This window comes from Ambystoma mexicanum, chromosome 6q (assembly GCF_040938575.1).
Source record: "Ambystoma mexicanum isolate Mex_15411 chromosome 6q, UKY_AmexF1_1, whole genome shotgun sequence".
Classification (NCBI taxonomy): domain Eukaryota; kingdom Metazoa; phylum Chordata; class Amphibia; order Caudata; family Ambystomatidae; genus Ambystoma; species Ambystoma mexicanum.
Window position 1 is genome coordinate 1,483,736,011 of NC_090937.1, and position 18,213 is coordinate 1,483,754,223.

The 18,213-nt window shown below is 45.9% G+C and overlaps 1 protein-coding gene across 1 annotated transcript in view; it reads left to right on the plus strand.

Moving 5' to 3' along the window:
* Window positions 1-8,610: 8,610 nt before the first annotated feature.
* The window catches only part of RPIA (ribose 5-phosphate isomerase A), an 85,206-nt gene continuing 75,603 nt past the window's right edge, over window positions 8,611-18,213 (plus strand). Inside the window, exon 1 of the mRNA XM_069632208.1 lies at window positions 8,611-8,879. Within this exon, the coding sequence (XP_069488309.1) occupies window positions 8,763-8,879 (117 nt within the window). The 5' untranslated portion in view covers window positions 8,611-8,762. The remainder of the gene's footprint in view (window positions 8,880-18,213) is intronic.

An 18,213-nucleotide genomic window follows, 5' to 3' on the forward strand; every position in this document is an offset into this window, starting at 1 on the left:
ACTGGAAGCTAGAGAGGACAGTCAATTCCATCTGCTGCGGGACGCTCTGCCGGGAAAATCCATACTTTACCTCCGTCAACCTCTAGAGAGCCAACACAGAGACTCCAATCTATCCACCTTCAGAGACCAAGACTTTACTTCAGAATTTGTAGCAGAGAGGTCAACTACAAGCTAAATCCCTCTTTAGCAGGCCTCAAATCATTGCAAACTATTCACAGCCAGGCGAGCTGTTTGAATTCTTTGCCAAGAACTCTTGCCATTTGCCAGAAAGCAGTGTTGTATCCAGAGAGAGACCAGCTGAACCAGAGACCGCTGTATCCGGACCCACAGACCTGATCAGAACCAGATACCCAGACCAGACCAGCAGAGTAGAGCTGACCCAGACGCTGTGCGCAGAGACCGTCCGTGGCGAGTGAAGAAAACCTGTTGACCAGATCCGTGGCGAGGCCCATTCCTTTTAAAATTATATTGTGAGTACCTAGCAGAACTGTGCAGAACCTATCCCTTAGTTAAAATAATCTAATGCAAGCTATTTTAACTTAAGTAGAACTGTCACCTGACATTTGCAAAGCTGTCACCTGTCATTTTCTAGCTGCAAGCTGTAACCTGTCGCTTTGAACTTTTAAAATTTCAAATCCGAAAAACTACCTTTATTTAATCGTCCGTATCTCTGGAACCGTTTGTGCTAGGAACGAAATTTAACTTTCATTTTGAAGCTGAGATTCTAAGCTTTCCAGAAATCCCAACACGATAGTGCTACACCTTATAGATGTTCTGTAATCGCGAGACACGCACTCCGAAATATTTACTGCGATTCGCGATTTGACCTGATTTCAGTCACGTGTAAAAATCTGCAGCTGCTTGCCTTCCGTTAAAAAAATTTGTTTGCAATCTGCTAATCATCCATAGAGCATTGCTAACCCGAGCCTGAACAATATAAAGTAGCCATCACCTACCCTGAACCTCTAGAGGGAATTAAAGGCATTTTTGGCGCATTTCACTTCCTTGCCACCACATTCCAAAGCATTCTGGGCCTGTGTTTAAAACTCCGACCTGTTTTCTTCTAAGCTTGCTGGGGGGGAACTGAATTTCGTATTGTATTGATTGCATTCCTGAGAACTGTGTGCTCTTCTTTCCATCTCCTTATATTGCATAAAGGGGGGAGTGAATTTTCAAAGAAAAGTGATTACATTGTCTTTTAGTCTAGTCCTATCAAGTCGATTTCTGTGCTGCATTCTTTTTCATCTGTGCAATTCATTGAAACCATAAAGCATTCTCTGATACTTTATTCCCCTGTTCCTAGTCATACGTTACCAGAACTGTGCTATTGTAGGATTGCTTATTGATGATTACTGCTCATATGCCTAAGTGTGCTATCAATTATTAATTTATTATCAAAGTGTGATATATCTATAAATTGTTTAATTTTTTCAAATAAATCTTTTAAATTTGCAAAACAAACCTACTTCTTGGCTCAGTGGGGTCAGGGGGATTCTAAGAGAGGGGTGTTATACAGGGGTAGTCATCCAGAACTCATGAACTGGACATAAAGTTATGTCAATAAGGGTTTTCATTCAGCATTCCAGACTAGGCGTTGACTTAGCTGTAGTGTTGAATTGAATATCTCTTACAGGACCTCGCTTGTAGTTTGGGCGCACTGGTTGGTCCCACCAGCTCAAGGGAAGAAGTGTCCTGGAGGATCTTCTCTGTCGTCGAATTCTGGCGATTCGGACCTGCAGCAGGGCTTCACCGGGAGGTTCAGTCGTGGAAGGGGTCCTCTTCTTCCAGTTCCTCGTTGGTTCTTTCGTTCCAGTGGCGACTGTCTTTCCAGTACCAGACACCTGCTTTTCATGCGGTTTTCCCCCATTAATACAGCCTGGCTGTAAATCACACAGCAGGGTGGCTGGCCTGGCAAGGCCAGTCCCCTTAGCCAATCAGACAGGAGTGCAACTTGGGTTACCAAGGGAACCCATGGCAGGGTTCCGAAGATCCCTCCCTCACATCCTGCCTACCTAGACTATCAGGCGCCTTAAGGAGGGCTTCTGTGCAGAAGCCCGCGAAAAGACAGCGAACAAAGGAGTCATCCCTGGTTTGGCGTGCAGAGAAAAACATGAGAAAGACTTTAACAAAAAGAAATGGCGAATAAACCCAGCCGGAACCAAAATAGAATGCATTTGGTCAAGCGGGTTTATGTTTGAGGCTAATATAATAGCCTAAACATTACCACGTTTATATAAGATAATCGCGGTAGAAAAGTTAGGGTAGATACCACTGCTACCAGCCAAGTCTTAATGTTAAGGGAGCGAAACAAGGCTCCAAGACGCACAGACAAAAAGGGGTAAGAGTTAACCCTTTCCAATATTCCATGTAAGGTGGGGTGTACTGGGTCTGTAGTTTTAAAGTGACTATATAAAGTTAATGGCAACTTTACCTGTTTCTGGGGAACAGTAGTCAGCCCCAGAAAAATGGAGTCAGTGGGATGTGTCAAAGACAACCCTGTGTCACTGAACTGAAGGTGCTGTGTAACACACACAAAAAGTGGTGGACATGGAGTAGGTGAGGCTCCAGTGCCCAGGATCACACAGAAAGTAGAAATACACATAGCAAAACACATGTAAGAGTGGGACATAGGCTCACACTCTTACCAGGTGGAAGTAAATAAACCCTAGGCATCCAGCAAAGCTGCTTCGGGACTCTTTGGGTAAGGGAAATCAGCCATTTATGAGAATTCTCCCTAAGCGAGATGTGGAAAGCAGGGTGTCCATGCTGCACCAGGGTCAGGCTCAGCCAGTCCGTTGACTTGGAGCAGCCAGGCTTATCAAAAGTGGGGCTCACCTGGGTTTCAGTGTCAGATTCACTGGATGATAGGTCTGATCCATAAGGTTCTACAGCGGTCGTGTCAGGAGCTCCTTTTTTGGCGAAGAGATAGGGTCTGTTCTGGGAGCTCGCCACTGTCAGTGCACTGGAAACAGTCCGCAACAAGAATGACAATCCCCCTGCGCAGCCCGTAGAGGGGAAAAAAACGGTGGCACAAAAAAAACCTTTTGGTTCTTTTGTCTGTAATGTTCTGGAAGTGATAAAGTCCACTTTGTCCTTTCCTTCGTAGAGGTTAGAGATGAGCAGATAATCCAGCAAGGGACTGGCAGGTAAGGGCATCAACTGGTCGCAGGAGGAGAACTTCAAAGGAATTGAAGTATGTCACAGTGGTAACAGAAAGAAGGGAAAACTGGGCAGACAGTGCAGGCAAGACAGGTAAGTGTTCAGGAAAGGAGAAGGAAGTACTGGATGGCAGCACCTAACAGATTAGCATGCCGGAAGGTTAGGTAAACCTTAAAGGACACAGCCCAGAACAAAGCCCAAACTAATAAACGGCATGAGTGCCGGCAAAAGTGACAATAAAAACAGAAAAGGGAAACCGAAAAGAGCTTACCGAATAGTGACGGAGCGGAACGGAAACACTGTGTGTGAAAGCAGACAAACGGAAGAGCAAGGGAAGCAATGTTCGAGGGGGAGCAGAGCAGGAGCCGGAGAGCGGCAAAGGTTTAGAAGAGGTAAGCAGAAACCAAAGGCGGCAAAAGGTAAAGAGCCAACGAGAGGGAAACTAACGGAAAGAAACACAGTAGAGTGGAAATGAAACAAAAGAAGACACAAGGAAAAGCTAGAGGGTTTCTGAGAGAAACAAACAAGCATAGCATGGAAGGGGGCTGGAACGCAAGAGAACTAGCGAGCAATGGAACGTGAACAGTTGCAACGTGCTGAGGGGGCGTGGCTTCATGGAGTAAAAAGAAAGGAGAGCGTAACAACTAGACTGCTGCGTGGAAAGCCGTGATGGGTAAACTAATGGCCTTTCCAGCGGGACCAGACCTTCCAGTCACCTCCCCTCATGACACAGACGCGGGCCGGCCACATGGTGCTATATGGCATCAGCACCATCAGGGGAGGGTGGAAGCGCGTGCCATGCCCCAAACCATGCGGACCTCTGCCGGTAAGAGAGTCCCACGGCATCAGGGCATGCAGGCCGGTGCCCCCACGTGTAGGCCTTCAGGCCTACTTAAAGGAGACACAGACTCAGTAGTTCCTCTTGGGAGTCTGCACCCGTTTTGTCCCACGTGTCTGCAGAGACTCCTTTTATAAGCTTGGGCCATGACGAAGTCATAAGGGCAATACACAGGGGAGGGACACATTCCCTTAAAAGGGCAACACACTTAGGTGTGTATTGCTACCATGAAGGATTTTCCTCACTGTGAGTGAGTGTATTGCTCTCCTCTGAAAAGTGCACGGAACTACCATAAATCACCAGTGCAATTATAGAGCAAATACTTCAACCCAAAAACAGACACAATAATTCACAGCCACCCACACTTTAGAAGATAATCAGCTCTTTACGGCTATTTATTCAAAGCTTACAGGTACATAGAAATAACTCATACAACTCACATGGACATAGATCACAGAAAACATAAATAAGTCAAAGAAAGAAATACATCACCGTGGGCGTAGCTTAATGGAACTTCATCTCGCCAGAAGCGGCTGAAAGACCCCGATAACAGCCAGGCCGAGAGCACAACAACCCACAGGAGTGTCGGACCGAAGCGTCCCCCCTCCGACTGAGGTCTTTGTGCTTATCCCGTCTGACCGTTGAGGGCTTCCGCATATATGCCCTCCTCAACAAGGGGTGGCAACTTCTCGAACCTTCTGGCAATGCGCTTGCGCATTGATGGGTGACCGTTGGTTGCCAGCTGGGTCAACCGACAGTAACCTCAAGGAGCAAAGCGCTTCCCTCTCCTAAACGCCCCGGAAAACAATTCCATAACTCATCTCAAAACCTTGGCGGAGGCATAGCAAACCAAAACAAACTTCGCTATCAGGTACCAGCCTGCACTTGCGGATCTTAGCTTTCCCAGTGCCGTGTCCTTGGCTGAGAAGGCCTGCATTCCAAGCCCATCAGCGAATAACGTTCAAAACACGTTGTTTCGCAAAGCAAGTGCAGCTTTCCACTGAGGCATGGATAAATATCCATTATGGCTCTGAGTTCCCCCAGAATGCACTGCGCACCAGCGCCATGTTTTAGCTCAACCATCACAGTGAGGTATTTTGCTCTTACCTTTACCTAATCATCATAAGAGTGCATTTGGGCCTACTATGTAGTGATACATAGTTCTGTTTCGAACACACTTAGGTGGGTCACACTCCTTCTTTTCCAAAACAAACAAACAAATATTGCTAAAACATTACCAAACCCCTCCCCCTGTTCCAAACGACATTACGTGAACTACTTCAAAGTCATACGCTTAACAACACATGGGCTATGCTACACACATCACTGCACTCTACACACAACCTGCGGATGACAGTTGTGGTTGGCAAACAGCCGGGGAAATACTGGCTGTTAGACCACATGTTTCAAAACCATTTATTAAGCTGCGGTGTGGAATTGCAACCACTGAATGACGCCATGGCCAGTCGCTGGTACCATGCTGTGCCTACCTACAAACAGTGAGACCACAGTTTCACGTAACCGGTTCTTACCAACACCCCTTATTGCAGGTACCTAACATGGCTTTGTAAACCTGTAACTTCTGTCACTAAGCTGTAAGCCCTCTTTTCACCTCCGCCCTGCTACCTCAGGGTCTGGCGCGCACAATAAATAAACAAACAAACAAACATGCAGGCTCACAGCATTAAACACATGTTCACAGAGTCCCCTTTTATCAACTGCAGGGCTGCGGGAGACCAGTTAGCGTCCCTTCAGGATGGCCACTTCCAGGGATCCAGGTCCGTTGATGTCACCGTTCGACAACCGGTAAGGCCGCACCTGGGGGCACCTGGGGCCACATCGGCATAGTCCTTTAATGTTGGGGTAGGCAGCGAGATGCAGGCGGCAGGGCGTCCATGCTGTGCCAGGGTCAGGCTCAGCCAGTCCCTTGACTTGGGGCAGCCAGACACGGGCAACTGGGGGACTAGGCTGTGAACACTCTGTAATTCCCTGCCGTGGAATATTTAATTATGTTTGCAGGTGCAGGGTATTTAATTTTGTTTTCATTGCCGCGGCTTGGGCATTCTGTGATTCACCGGCGGTGGCCCGGCCTTGCAGAGGGTCCTGTGCACTATATATACAGAACGGGGGCCACTCCGTGGCCACAGTGGTCTGCCCTGGGGGTTAACATACCAGAAGGGGGAGAAATCTATAATCTCAGCAAAACAAGGGTACTGGTATGCTTGGCGTTAGCCAGTGTGAAGTATAAATGAATTAGAAATGTTCACCCGGTCTAGACCCACATAACCTAAATGGTTATCAATTTTGCATGCAAATATGTGTACTTAAACACTCCTTAACAATGAACAGATATTCAGAAAGATTGATGTTAAACCTTTATATCAAAAAATAGTACATATAATAAAATCCAACTTGGAAGGACATATACAATCAAAAACATAAATGTAGATCTTCCATTTGTAAATTGAGTATTGAAACTTTCAAACAATCAAAACAAGTTAGAATTAGTACATCAAAAAGAATACACAAACGAAAAAGACATAAAACAATGTTCAATATTGATGAAAAAAACAGTTATTTATTACTGGGATGCTTAGATTAAATCAGAAAGAAAAAACACAGACTGATGAGTACAACTATACCTCTATTCAAAATAATAAGAAATAGAGCAAATAAGCAGTATTCTATAGTGATTAGAATCAATTCCCAAAGCTGAGGATGTTATGTGTCGGGATAAGGTCTTCCCTGTGCCCAGCCGGACACTGCACCGCCACTTGACCTGGGCCCTCAGTGGAGCCACATTTTGACCACCCGCCAGAGGCCCGGGCAACACACCAGGAATCTCCGCTCCTCACCAGCCCCGACAACAAAGCACTTTGGACAATCACCGCTGGGCCCAGGATAATCAAGGGGCACCAGGATGGATGCTTCCCACTTTGACATCTCAGATTCCGGTGCTTCAATGCACCGCCGCAGGCCCAGGACTTCAGTAAGAGATCCAGAGGCAGCAACAGGGGACAGCTCCTCCACCCTCATTCGCGGCGATGACCGCCACATGTAGCTTTGTCGGTGCTCACCCTGCCTCATGCGCGGCAATGGATGCTGCATCTTGCTTTCTCTGCCCAGGGACAGCTCCCTTCCCTCTTTCTTCCAAACAAAGGGAAGAGACAAATAACCCCTCAAGTGGGAAAAACATACCAAAAAAAAAGGAAACAGGGATAACGCGCCCCTCTGGGATCCACCCTCATCGCCAATGTTGTGGGTGGCCTGCCATTGACATCAGGCAGGCCCCCATAGTGCTAGCCACATCGGCACACAACAGGCCTGCCCTGGACATCCGGCAGGCCCTATGGTGCTATATGGCATCAGCACCGTCAGGGGGTGGGGGCAGCGTGTGCCATGCCTCTGACCATGCGGATCTCTGCCACCGAGCTGGCACGCGAGTCCCACGGCATCAGGTCATGCAGGCTGGTGCCCCCACGTTTAGGCCTTCAGGCCTACGTAAAGGAGTCACAGACTCAGTAGTTCCTCCTGGAAGTCTGCAGCTGTTCTGTCCCAAGTGTCTGCAGAGCGTCCTTTTATTACCTTGGGCCATAACAAAGTCATGGCCCATGCTAAAAGGGAAATACACAGGGGAGGGACACATTCCCTTCAAAGGGCAACACACTTAGGTGGGGCACACACCACACTCCATGGTGCACTATGTGAACATATCAAATCCAAGGGAGGGTGCAGTGAAACTAGGGTACTTTTGTATTTCCGGTGGGAAGGGAAAATGCAACTTGTAAGTGTGCTCTCTTGGCCCCTGCTATGTTGTGCAATTTAATATCTGCGCCACCTTGCCGAACACCTCCCCTGGTCTATTTAACTTCAATCTTATATCGGCATGAACCAGTATCTGCATTAGCGTCCACATTCTCGCTTCTGTTCACCTTTGCGTTGCTTTACATGAAGATCAACCGATCTTGACAAAACATTCCAATTTAGCAACAACTTAAACCCTTCATCAGGAAAGGTGGAGAATGATTAGCATTGGCTAATCACGCACCTAGGTCCCTTGCCCATACTTGCCAACCCTACAGATTTAGGCGGTAGGCTACTGCTTTTGAAGCAGCCCTACCGCCTACAGAATCCAGTGACAGGTCCTACTGCTTTTTACAGTGGCAAGTAATTTATGTGATTCTAAGGCAGGCTCCAGGGCAGAGCATGCAACACTCTAATTAGTCTGTCTATACAGTGGACTGGTATGTGATTACTTTGATTGCACTCAGACCAATCCAATGGCCCAACAGCTGCGTGACTCTGTCCTGAACTCTTGCTGGTATGACACTTAGGTGAACCAGCAGTGGCAGAGTGGCCATCACACAGCATCTGCCAACAATTTGATATTAGCATTCAGAATTATACATTTTTAACATTTCAACATCTTTCCATGTTGTGCTGTTTGTATGTTTTGTATTTTCCTGTGATGTCATTGTTACGGGAATTATTTTTTTTTTCACACTTGAAAAATCCTACATCTTTTTGGTCACAGAACGTTGGCAAGTATGCTTGCCGTTTGCCTTGCAAACGAGTCTTCCAGTCAAAAGAGAGAAATGCCAAATTGCCAATTTAAATGTTAGACACCTCCTTCCCTGTTCCCGCTCATGATGAGGGACGAGATGAATTTGGACGCTACGTGCAGGCAAGGGAACGCGACGTGCCCAAAGTCACGTCTGTCACGTGAAGAGGAGTAGGCGGGGCGTTGCTACGCTCCGTTTCTCGGATGGGAGCTAAGTCCCACATGCTTCAGAGTCGCAGGCTACTCAGTGCAATGTGCAGCAAGATGGCAGAGGAAGCGAAAAGGTTGGCTGGTTTCGCGGCTGTGGATAACCACGTGAAGGTAACTACGCTCATGGGAAACCTGTGCAAAGTGCATTTACCCCGGGACAGAGCATCAGTGAGACGTACTCCGCGAGTTACTCAAGCGTGGAGTAGCTTGCACTAAAATGAATTGTAGGATTAATAGGGGGGGGGGAGGCAAAAGTGCATGGTGTGAAGTTGATGCTAATGGACAGAGTATCTCCATACTATTTTTAGAGTGAGGCTTCGTCCTGCTCCGATCTGAATAGAGAGGAGGCGTGAGGCGTTTTGCCATCTGTGTAAGCCTATGCAGCCAAGTAGGTACCGGCTACACCAGCCAGGTCGCATGTTGGGCAACCATTTAGCACCTAACCCCGTCACTGTTCTATGCACATTAAAGCTAAAATTCCGACCCTCTTTTCAATCCCCCCCTGCCCCCCCCCCCCCCCCCCGCTGCAATTGGCTACTCGTCATTTACCTGCAAAGAAAGGACGGAATGAGACGCTATTCAAAGCTGTGTAATCCACTTTTAGGGAGACTGTCTTTTTAAGAAGAAACAACATATTGGTTCTCTTGAGGCTGGGATACAAGTCTATGTTGGGGAAAGGGTATGTTATCTTCGGAAGACCCATGGATGCCAATGTTGTCGCTCATGTCACAGCCACATCCTGATGCAGTCTAAATTCGTCTACATAGTCAAGAGTTATAAACATTTTAAAGTTGGGGTAACTAGTGCGAAAAATGAAATGAGCAGAAAAGCCAGTGTGCATTAGATATGTAGTGACTAAAGCATACAATACTTTTATTACAGACATTTGTCAAATACAAAGACCATTGCTCATTCTTATGTGCCCAAAATGCTCTGATATTATGCAGAATCGGACTACAACCCTCACTGGTGCTATTTGCCCCCACCCTTCCAATCTTTCTCATGTGGTATTTCAAGAGTATAATAGTAATGTAACTGTGTTTCCATCTTGGAATTATATATAACGGATCATAAAATGTTATTCTAGCTTTTGATAATGTGCTCTGGTCAGTATAGCAGATACACTGTGCCTGTTATGACTACAGTATGTTCTTGACTTTATCTTTAAAGATATTTAAAAAAAACAGTCCCTGCTGCCCCTTTAGGATATTTTTACATGGCCCATGACCCACTTAACCCATCTGGCTGGAGTGGCATAGGAGACCGCTTTGTGGGGCTTGGTAAGGCTAATCAATGTTTGGGTTTCTCTGACCGGCCTAAGGTGCGCCTTTACTGCCTCACAACTTCTGAGGCATTGTATTACATAAAGCTTAGTCTGGTCCGGGAAAGATGCCACTGTGATCCCTGTCTTCGTCTGCCTTGAAATATGGAAGATTACCCCTTGTAGTGCAAAAATCTGCTTGTTACCAACAAAGCCTTCATGTCTTCATGTTGGCCATTCTCTTGAAAGATATCAGGCCTTCCTGGATAGCTGATCATCATCGGGCCAACTGAGCAAAAAAAGTGTTTGTTAAAATTCCATAATATGGAGTACTTGGGGAGGCGGGAGAACGAAAGCTTCACTAGTCTTCTCCCATAACAGTTTCTTGAGCATGGTGTTAATCAATAGCTGTGCCATCCACTAACGCATGTTCAGCCCAAATGCCTGATTTAAGACATTAACCGTTTTGTATGCCCTACCCTCTGCATCTAATATTGATGGCCATCTCGAGCTCATCTGCAGTAATGGGATCTCAATCCTTTTCCATAGCCCAGCCGCGCTAAGCCTCTTTGTACGACTTTGTTGTACCTGTAGCCCATGAGTTATGAATGAAACTCCCAGCTTGCTCCGAATGCCATTGCTTTCCCAACTCTGTAACATCTGTGTATGGGTGCGATCTAAATAAAATATCATTTCATACTCTGGAAATCCTCCATGCCACTAGAGTGACTGACCTGTCTAACACAGTTGGTTGAAAATTCCCTGCTGTGTCCCAGAGTATGTGAGGTATTGGGGGGGGGGGGGGGTGGAGGAGAGTGGAGCACCAAGGGTGTCATCCGCTCTAAGACACTCTGGAACCAAGCTTGCTATGATCCGAATAGCATGATCATCACCAACTAGGCTTCCTGGCATTTGCTAGCGTCCTCATGATCAATGCGAATGGGTGAAACGCATACTCTGTTCCCTGTCCCCAGTACTGGAGGAATGTGTCAGGCTGTTATCAATAGATCCAGCCTCCGACTGAAGAATCTCTTAAGTTATTGATTGATTCTTGAAGTGACAAGATTTGTCAAACATAGGCCCCACATGCTCATACATCCTTGAAAGACTTCTCTTTGTAGCTGCCAGTCGCTTGTGTCCTTCAGGTACCATGAATTCCAGTCTTTCAATGTGTTTGACAGTCCTGGTAGATACTCCACCCTCACTGAGGTGTTCCTCGCCAGGTTGTAATGCCAAAAAGCTTTTGGCTAGCTCTGCTAGGAGCTGCAACCGTGTGCCACAGAGGAGACTGCTATTGTCCATCTTTAGCAGAATGCAGCATTTTACAGCCAGTGAAGCCAGGGCTCGCATTGAAAATGAGCCTGCTAGAAACTCCAGGAAATGTGACCCTTGAGCTACCTCATGGCTCGTCTTCCTCCAGTGTCATAGTTCCGCGCCAAGCTCCTCAGCCTGTGCAGCTGACATCTAATTCTTTTACTGGGGAGCTCACACAAATGGCTATCCCTTTCCAAGCTTCAACTGATCCGGCCACCTATGCATTTTTGTTCTGGCTTTGCTGCTGATTAGAACTACTTAAAAAAAAAAAAGCCAAAAAAATTAAAAAAAAATGGAATATGGTTTATCACGCATCACATTTGATTTGATCATCACGCATGAAATACGTCAGGTAAGACAGTTCCATTTATGCTAGAAAATACTGATTGCCATTGCATATCAGTTCTGTTACCAGTTTTGTTTCAATGGGATATTGTCTCAAGTTTGTTCCAAAAATGTAATTGCTGCTAAGGTTAGGCTCACGTCAGCCCCGCCGACAATGTTGCTCCACTATTCCTCTGCAGATAACGAGACTATTTTGCAGACATTTTCCAGGTGTGTTGTCCTTGTATTTCTCAACGCCGGGCAGGCAGTCATGATATGTTGCAAGTTTTCCCAGATCTGAACTCTGGCAGTTTCTACACCATGGATTGCCATGTGGATGTTTTTTTTTCTCAAAAGTATAGAATTATCACCCATTGGAAGTGTATTCAGCCTAAATCATAGAAACCTGTCTCAGTAATGTCTTGATGGACATTTTTCGATCTATTCTGTTACAACATTCAAATCTCTTCCTTCCAATGTGTTTGAGATGCTCATTCGATTGCTGGGCTTCTTAGTCGGTGTTTGAATTCAATCAGTCTTTTAGCTACCTCTTGACCATGTCAGGATTTGTTACATGCATTTCTGTTGTTGCTCCTATCTCCTTAAGCCAAATAAGGCATTTTTCTTTCCAATATTCTAATAGTACTTCTCTTGTTCCAATCCTTTTGGGTCTTATGACTTCAAGGGGGCAGAGAATATTCTTCCAATATACATTTCCTTGATAAGGGCAGGGATTTCCCCCGAACCTGAGATTCCATTGACTGCAGATCTGTTCGTATCTGATTACACTGATTGCGAGCCCCTTAGGGAGTAGTAGCACCTGTCTCCAGAATAGGCCTTCCAGCACTGGCCATGTTTCCCAGGACAGGTTTAATAATGCTTCCGCTCCATGTGTTAATACAGGTATCACCTTCTGCTTGTAGGATAGTAGCACTGGTACCAATGGATATTTTCATATCGATTTAGGATTGCTTTGGCTGGAGCAAACAGACCTTCTTCTCATTGATATTCCAATTAAAGAGGATGCCTAAATAGATGATAGATTTTACCTGCGTGAGATGTTGGCCTCCTATTTGCCAGATAAAGGCCCTCTTTGATTGTGAATTCCCTGTTTGGCTCCTAATTCTAGAGCACTGTTTTTCTTTGTGTTTATTCTTAGGTTATTGGCTGTAGTATATTCCACAAAGGGATCCAGTCTTCTTTACAACCCAATTCTGGTCTGATGGATGATGACCATGTCATCTGCATATAGGACCCATGCAATATGTTGATTTGCTAGTTTCAGTGGAAAGGCTGCAACACATTCCTGGGATTCATGAAAGTCTGATGGATATTAGTTGAATAACATGGAGGTATTTTATTTATCAGTTGGCCTTGAATGTTTTAGACATCTGGATTGTTGTTTGAATACAGGGACACAATAGCCTCTAGTAGATCTCGTGGGCAGTACCACTCTGCCACTCTTAATTAAGCCCACAGTCTGCCTCTGTCCACACTATGAAATGCTTGTTAAAAGTCAATGAACGCAAGGGCGTATTTAATTTTTTGTTGTGTAATGTCTTTAATTTCAGTATGTATAAGATGAAATTTAGGGTTGTGCCGATTCCTTTATTGAACCACGTTTGACGGGGATCTAGCCAACCACTTTTCTTACCCCATAAAGTTAGCTCTCATAGTAGGATAGAGCTGAACATTTTACTCCTAATATCAGATAAAGCAATTGGACGTATGATAGCATTTGTCCAAGTACAAGATAGTTATTAATTTGGCTCATAATCCAGATGCTTCTTTCAACATGCAGCTGGTTAGACCATGATGCCCGCGACCAGTTTTCTGCCGATCATTTGTTCAATGTCATCCTTGTTCCATTGCTTTGTCGTTTTTGTTTGGTACCCACTGGGGCTCTTGTGATATGGCAGCATGTAAGTTTGAGAAGTGCACAATCCAATTTTGTTCGGGAACATTTGAAGTAAGGTGACTCGGTTGGAATCTACCCTTGTTGTTTAAGAAGTTCCCGTAGGTGCCTTGTGTTCTGCTTGATCGTTTTCATGATTGTTTCGGCATCTTGTTGCGCTCTGAGTGATTTCGTTGCTATAAGCCAGTTTTGTACTTTTTGTCTTTTGGCTTTTAGATGGAAGTGTCATGTCAGGTTGCTGTTTTTGTCTGATTTTTCTTCAGAGCAAACACTTGTCCTAGTTTATGCTACTAAGATGTAGCGGGTCAAAGGAGGATTCCTCACAATTCTTGTTGTTTCTTTGAAATTTGCTAACGGCCATGCATCTTCTATAGCCATATCCGTATTCCCTTGGACATTGCTCAATGTATTTATAATGCATTCAATGTCTCTACCTCTCGAAGTCTGTTGCGTCCTTTTGTGACTTCTACGCTGTTAATTGTTTTCCTGTTTCTTTGGTGAGGTTTTGGCTCATATCAATTCTAGGAGGCTGTGGTCACGTCTACATATTTTTCAGTGCAAAAGGTTTGGGCTGTTTTCAACAGATTTCCTGAGATGAATACTTATTTGACCTCTGGACCATGTGTCTCCAGGCCAAAAGGCTTGCAGACCCTTCCATCTCATAATCTCTTTGGCTCTCGATTGTGAAGCTGCTGCGACTACTTTGGGATCAGGAAGATCATTACCCGATAGACATGGGACCGGGATGGTCTCTTTCACTGATAGACAGCGCTGGGTTATTTTACCTCGCCAGCTGAACTCTATCACCAAGCGGCACTTACTCTTACTATCAAATCCACTTAAGCACAAATTGGGCCCAGTAATATAGTGGCCTGGCTGAACCCATTGCCGGGTGACAGCGGTGACGCTAGCCGCAGTGTCTTGAACCGCAGGTGTTTTGGGTTAATTGATGTACACATACTCTAGATAGAGTTGAGTATTATTGGGAACTGGGGTCTCTTCTGGAGATCTGGTACCGTTCCCATTCGGTGTAACCAATCCACATTCGGCCACTCCTCCATGAGTCTAACATTTGCTGTGGCTTACTTGGGTAAGCCCTTGCAAGCAGGATCCATTTCCTATGGCCCAGCTTCTTACACATGAAACAACCTTTTGGGTGGTGAGAACGCAGGTTTCCCAGTGTTAAGGGTGCCTGCGCTCTTCTTTTTGGTGTGCACATCTGAACTAGAGTTTGGGGTTTCCCTTGTTCTTTTGGGGACCTGACTTTGAAGACGATTGGGGTTGGACTTTTCACCTTCCATTCTTGTTTGCTTTTTTTGTCTGCCGATTTCAATTCCGGTTTGGGTGTGCTCGCCTGAGCCTTTTTTCAGGACTAGAGTACTCTCAAACCTGTTGGCAGCCTTTGCAAGCTCCCTAGGGTCTGTTAGTCTTGTCCACACGATGCTGGTGTAGGCCAACCTCACAATTTTTCACACATGCTCACATGCAATCAAATTGTACATCCCTTTTTAAATGTGTCAACTTTGTTACCAGTCACCCACCCGCTCTGAAATTTCAACAAGTGTGTGAATGCTTCAAATGTCTGCCTTTTTCTTTCCAAGCTCTGTGAAGATCTTGAGATACTGTTCTGGGTTTTTACAGAACTTCCTGAGGAGGGCTGCCTTCATGCTGTCAAACTGGCCTTTCCTCAGGAGTAAACTGAAGAATTGCATCAGTCACTGATGTGGGTAAGCGAGTCAATCGGGGCTGCACCCCACAGTACTTCATTTATCTCCTGCAGCTGGAATGCCAGCTCGAGCGCTTCAAACCAGTCAAAAATATGCTTCTCCACTTCATAATCCTGTATTAAGTCTTTGGGGATGTGCCTTCTGGGCTTATCCCGGGCACCCTGGTTTGAGCCACTACTGCTGCTTTCGCTAGAGTTGGATTTGTTGGCCTCCTTCTACTCCCAAGTGCCAGCTTGCACATCTCTATGGTGACCTTGTCCCACGGTTTCTGTTCCTCTAGCGCTAGTCTCCTTTTTGAGCAGGAGCTTTCTAGCCACAGCCACATTAACAGCCAGAACTATTTCTGGACCACTTAGGCTGTGCTGAGGCCTGGGACCTGCAGGATGCCGTACTAGCCCCGGTCCTCACTGACCCTCTCAAGTGTTCAGACACCACACTTGCCCACCGCACGCCCGGCAGCATGATTGGCGAGAAACACTACTCATGCGGTCATCCTTGTCATTTCATTTTCTCGGGTACACAGAGCCTAGCCCATCCCCTGGAGGTCTTCTCCCCAACCTCCCTCGCTTCTTGTGCAGTGAGACAGTCCCCTCTCAACATAAAACGCATAGCACATCCTTGGTCATGCCTTTTTTATAGTCTCCATGACTATTAGCAGTGACACAACTTTGCCAGCAACAGTACTTTTATCATTGGGTTACTAAGCTGTGCGCAAGGTTCCAACTTATCCCACAGCAGCCACCAATGTGACAAATCAACTTTCAGGCCACCAGTGGTCCCGGGATGAATATCTGTTTCTAATTCATCAATCAGCCCCACACCTCTAGTACACCAGAAGATATCCAAACAGATGTCATTACAAGTAGAATTATAAGACCTCCTTGTCCTGTGGATGGAATGGCAGGCTTATCTCCGCAAGGTCGTGGATCGTTGGTTAGTTGCAATACAGCAAAATACAGTTATTACCCAATGATAAAAGGGACCGTCCAGTCAAGGTTGTATAAGGTTGTATAAAAATATCTACTTTATTATTACTACAACAGACAGTTCTAGCACACTACAAATATGACCCACCCTGTAAAGAATCTGAGGAGAGACAGTTTCACAAAGGAAATGGATGCACTCTGGATACTGACAGAAGGATAGTTGGTAAAGTAATCAATCTTACTGTTCAAGGTTATTTTCGGTTCCAGCACCAAGGGGGCAAAGAGTCGTAACTCCACAATGTACCTGGTGCTGAAGAAGTTCTTGGTGCTCAACAGAGTCGAGGCGGAGTTAGTGGCGGGAGACAGCTGGGGGTACCTGGCGGCAAGCAGTTCTGCAAGCAGTCCGGTGCAGCGGCTTGTGGCCAAGAATCATTGTCTCATTGCTGGTTGGTGGATCTGGAATGCTGGTCGAGGCAGCCCGGATGGTTCTTGTGGCTGCAGCTTGACAACAGTCAGCGGTGCAGCCAGATGCGGTTCGAGGATTCGACTGTCTAGAAAATGTCCTTGAAAGATGAAAGATGAACGCTGAAAGATGCTTGTGTGACACTCTTCCTAGCTTCTTTGCAGGGCTCGTATCGTCCTCAAGCTGAACGGCCCAAAGTTCAGAGTGACTGCAGGCAACGGCCTTGTCCTTAGTCCAGCGACTCTCCAGCACTTCCAGCCTTGGAAGCTTGCTGGCAGAACCTAGCAGGGCATGCTGTGTGCTGGCTGGGTACCGGTTTCTTGAGCTGCTGGATGGGTCCTCTGAGTCTGGTATCTCCCTCTGTTCCCTGGGAGATGTTTAGAGGGGAGATCTTGCTTCCCTCTTGGAACACCTGGCCTTCCTTCACTGGTGGAAGATGTAAGGTAGACTGTATCTTCAGCCCAAATCCAAATGAGTCCTTCTACTTAAATTCATCGGATGATCTGCTAAGTGAGGGGTTCAGCCCTCTTCTTTTTATTTTTCTATTTTTTTTGTAATTTTTTTTTTAAACCAAATGTGCCCCAGTGATTGGTGCAGGATAATCCTTACCTTAATGAACCAATCCGGGGTCCCCACCAACAATTGTCTTTTATGTCGGGACCAGAGTGCTCTGCAACAAGACAGACAACGGGTGACAACACAATAAGTCCCACCCATCTTCGTGTCTGCTGTAGATGAGTCTCTCTGGTTAACTATGCCGACTGTGACTCTTTATTAAAGCGCAGGTCTCTCTTGAAGTTTGTGCTGGGAGCAGACTACCTGTCTCAACCACATCGCATACTTCTCCCCTCCCGAAAGAAGTCTGCTATGCAGGGACACCTGTGGTAACTGCTGGACTCAGACTGGTCATTCACTGCCTTTCATACAGAGAGGTGGGAACTAGCTTCAAGCTGACACATTGCATACCAAAGGGGAGTTATTCCTGCCTTGCCTGTGGTTTGTTCCGGCAACCAAGCCAATTCTCCAGACTTGCCTTAATTTCTCTCATTAGAATGCACTGCCATCACAAAATATGGCAGGTCTGAAAACACTGAACACTCCAAATGTATATTAAGCTTTTTGCAAATGTTTCACTGCACTGGAAAATAATTTATCGGTTATGTATTCTAAGAGCTAAAACATAATCAACACCATTTAATTGCCAAGGGTTGTTGCATTCTGCTGAACTTTGAACTAGAGTATGCATTTCTTTCATTCTGGGAACGTAAGTGTATTTCTATTTGTTTATGCTGACTACATGGCTAAACCAATGTAACTGTTTGCAGCCTAAATTACTCAAGGAGTTTGCACTTCCCAACTCTTTTAACTCCAGTGTTTCCTTTCTGGTCCCAAGGTGTTCTTCCTCTAGAAATCCAGTGTGTGAATGCAAAGCATTGCTACCCATACTGTAACGGGTTATTGGTAAGCCACGCTCAACAGTGGGAGTTCATACCCTCTCCACTGAAGTGGCACATT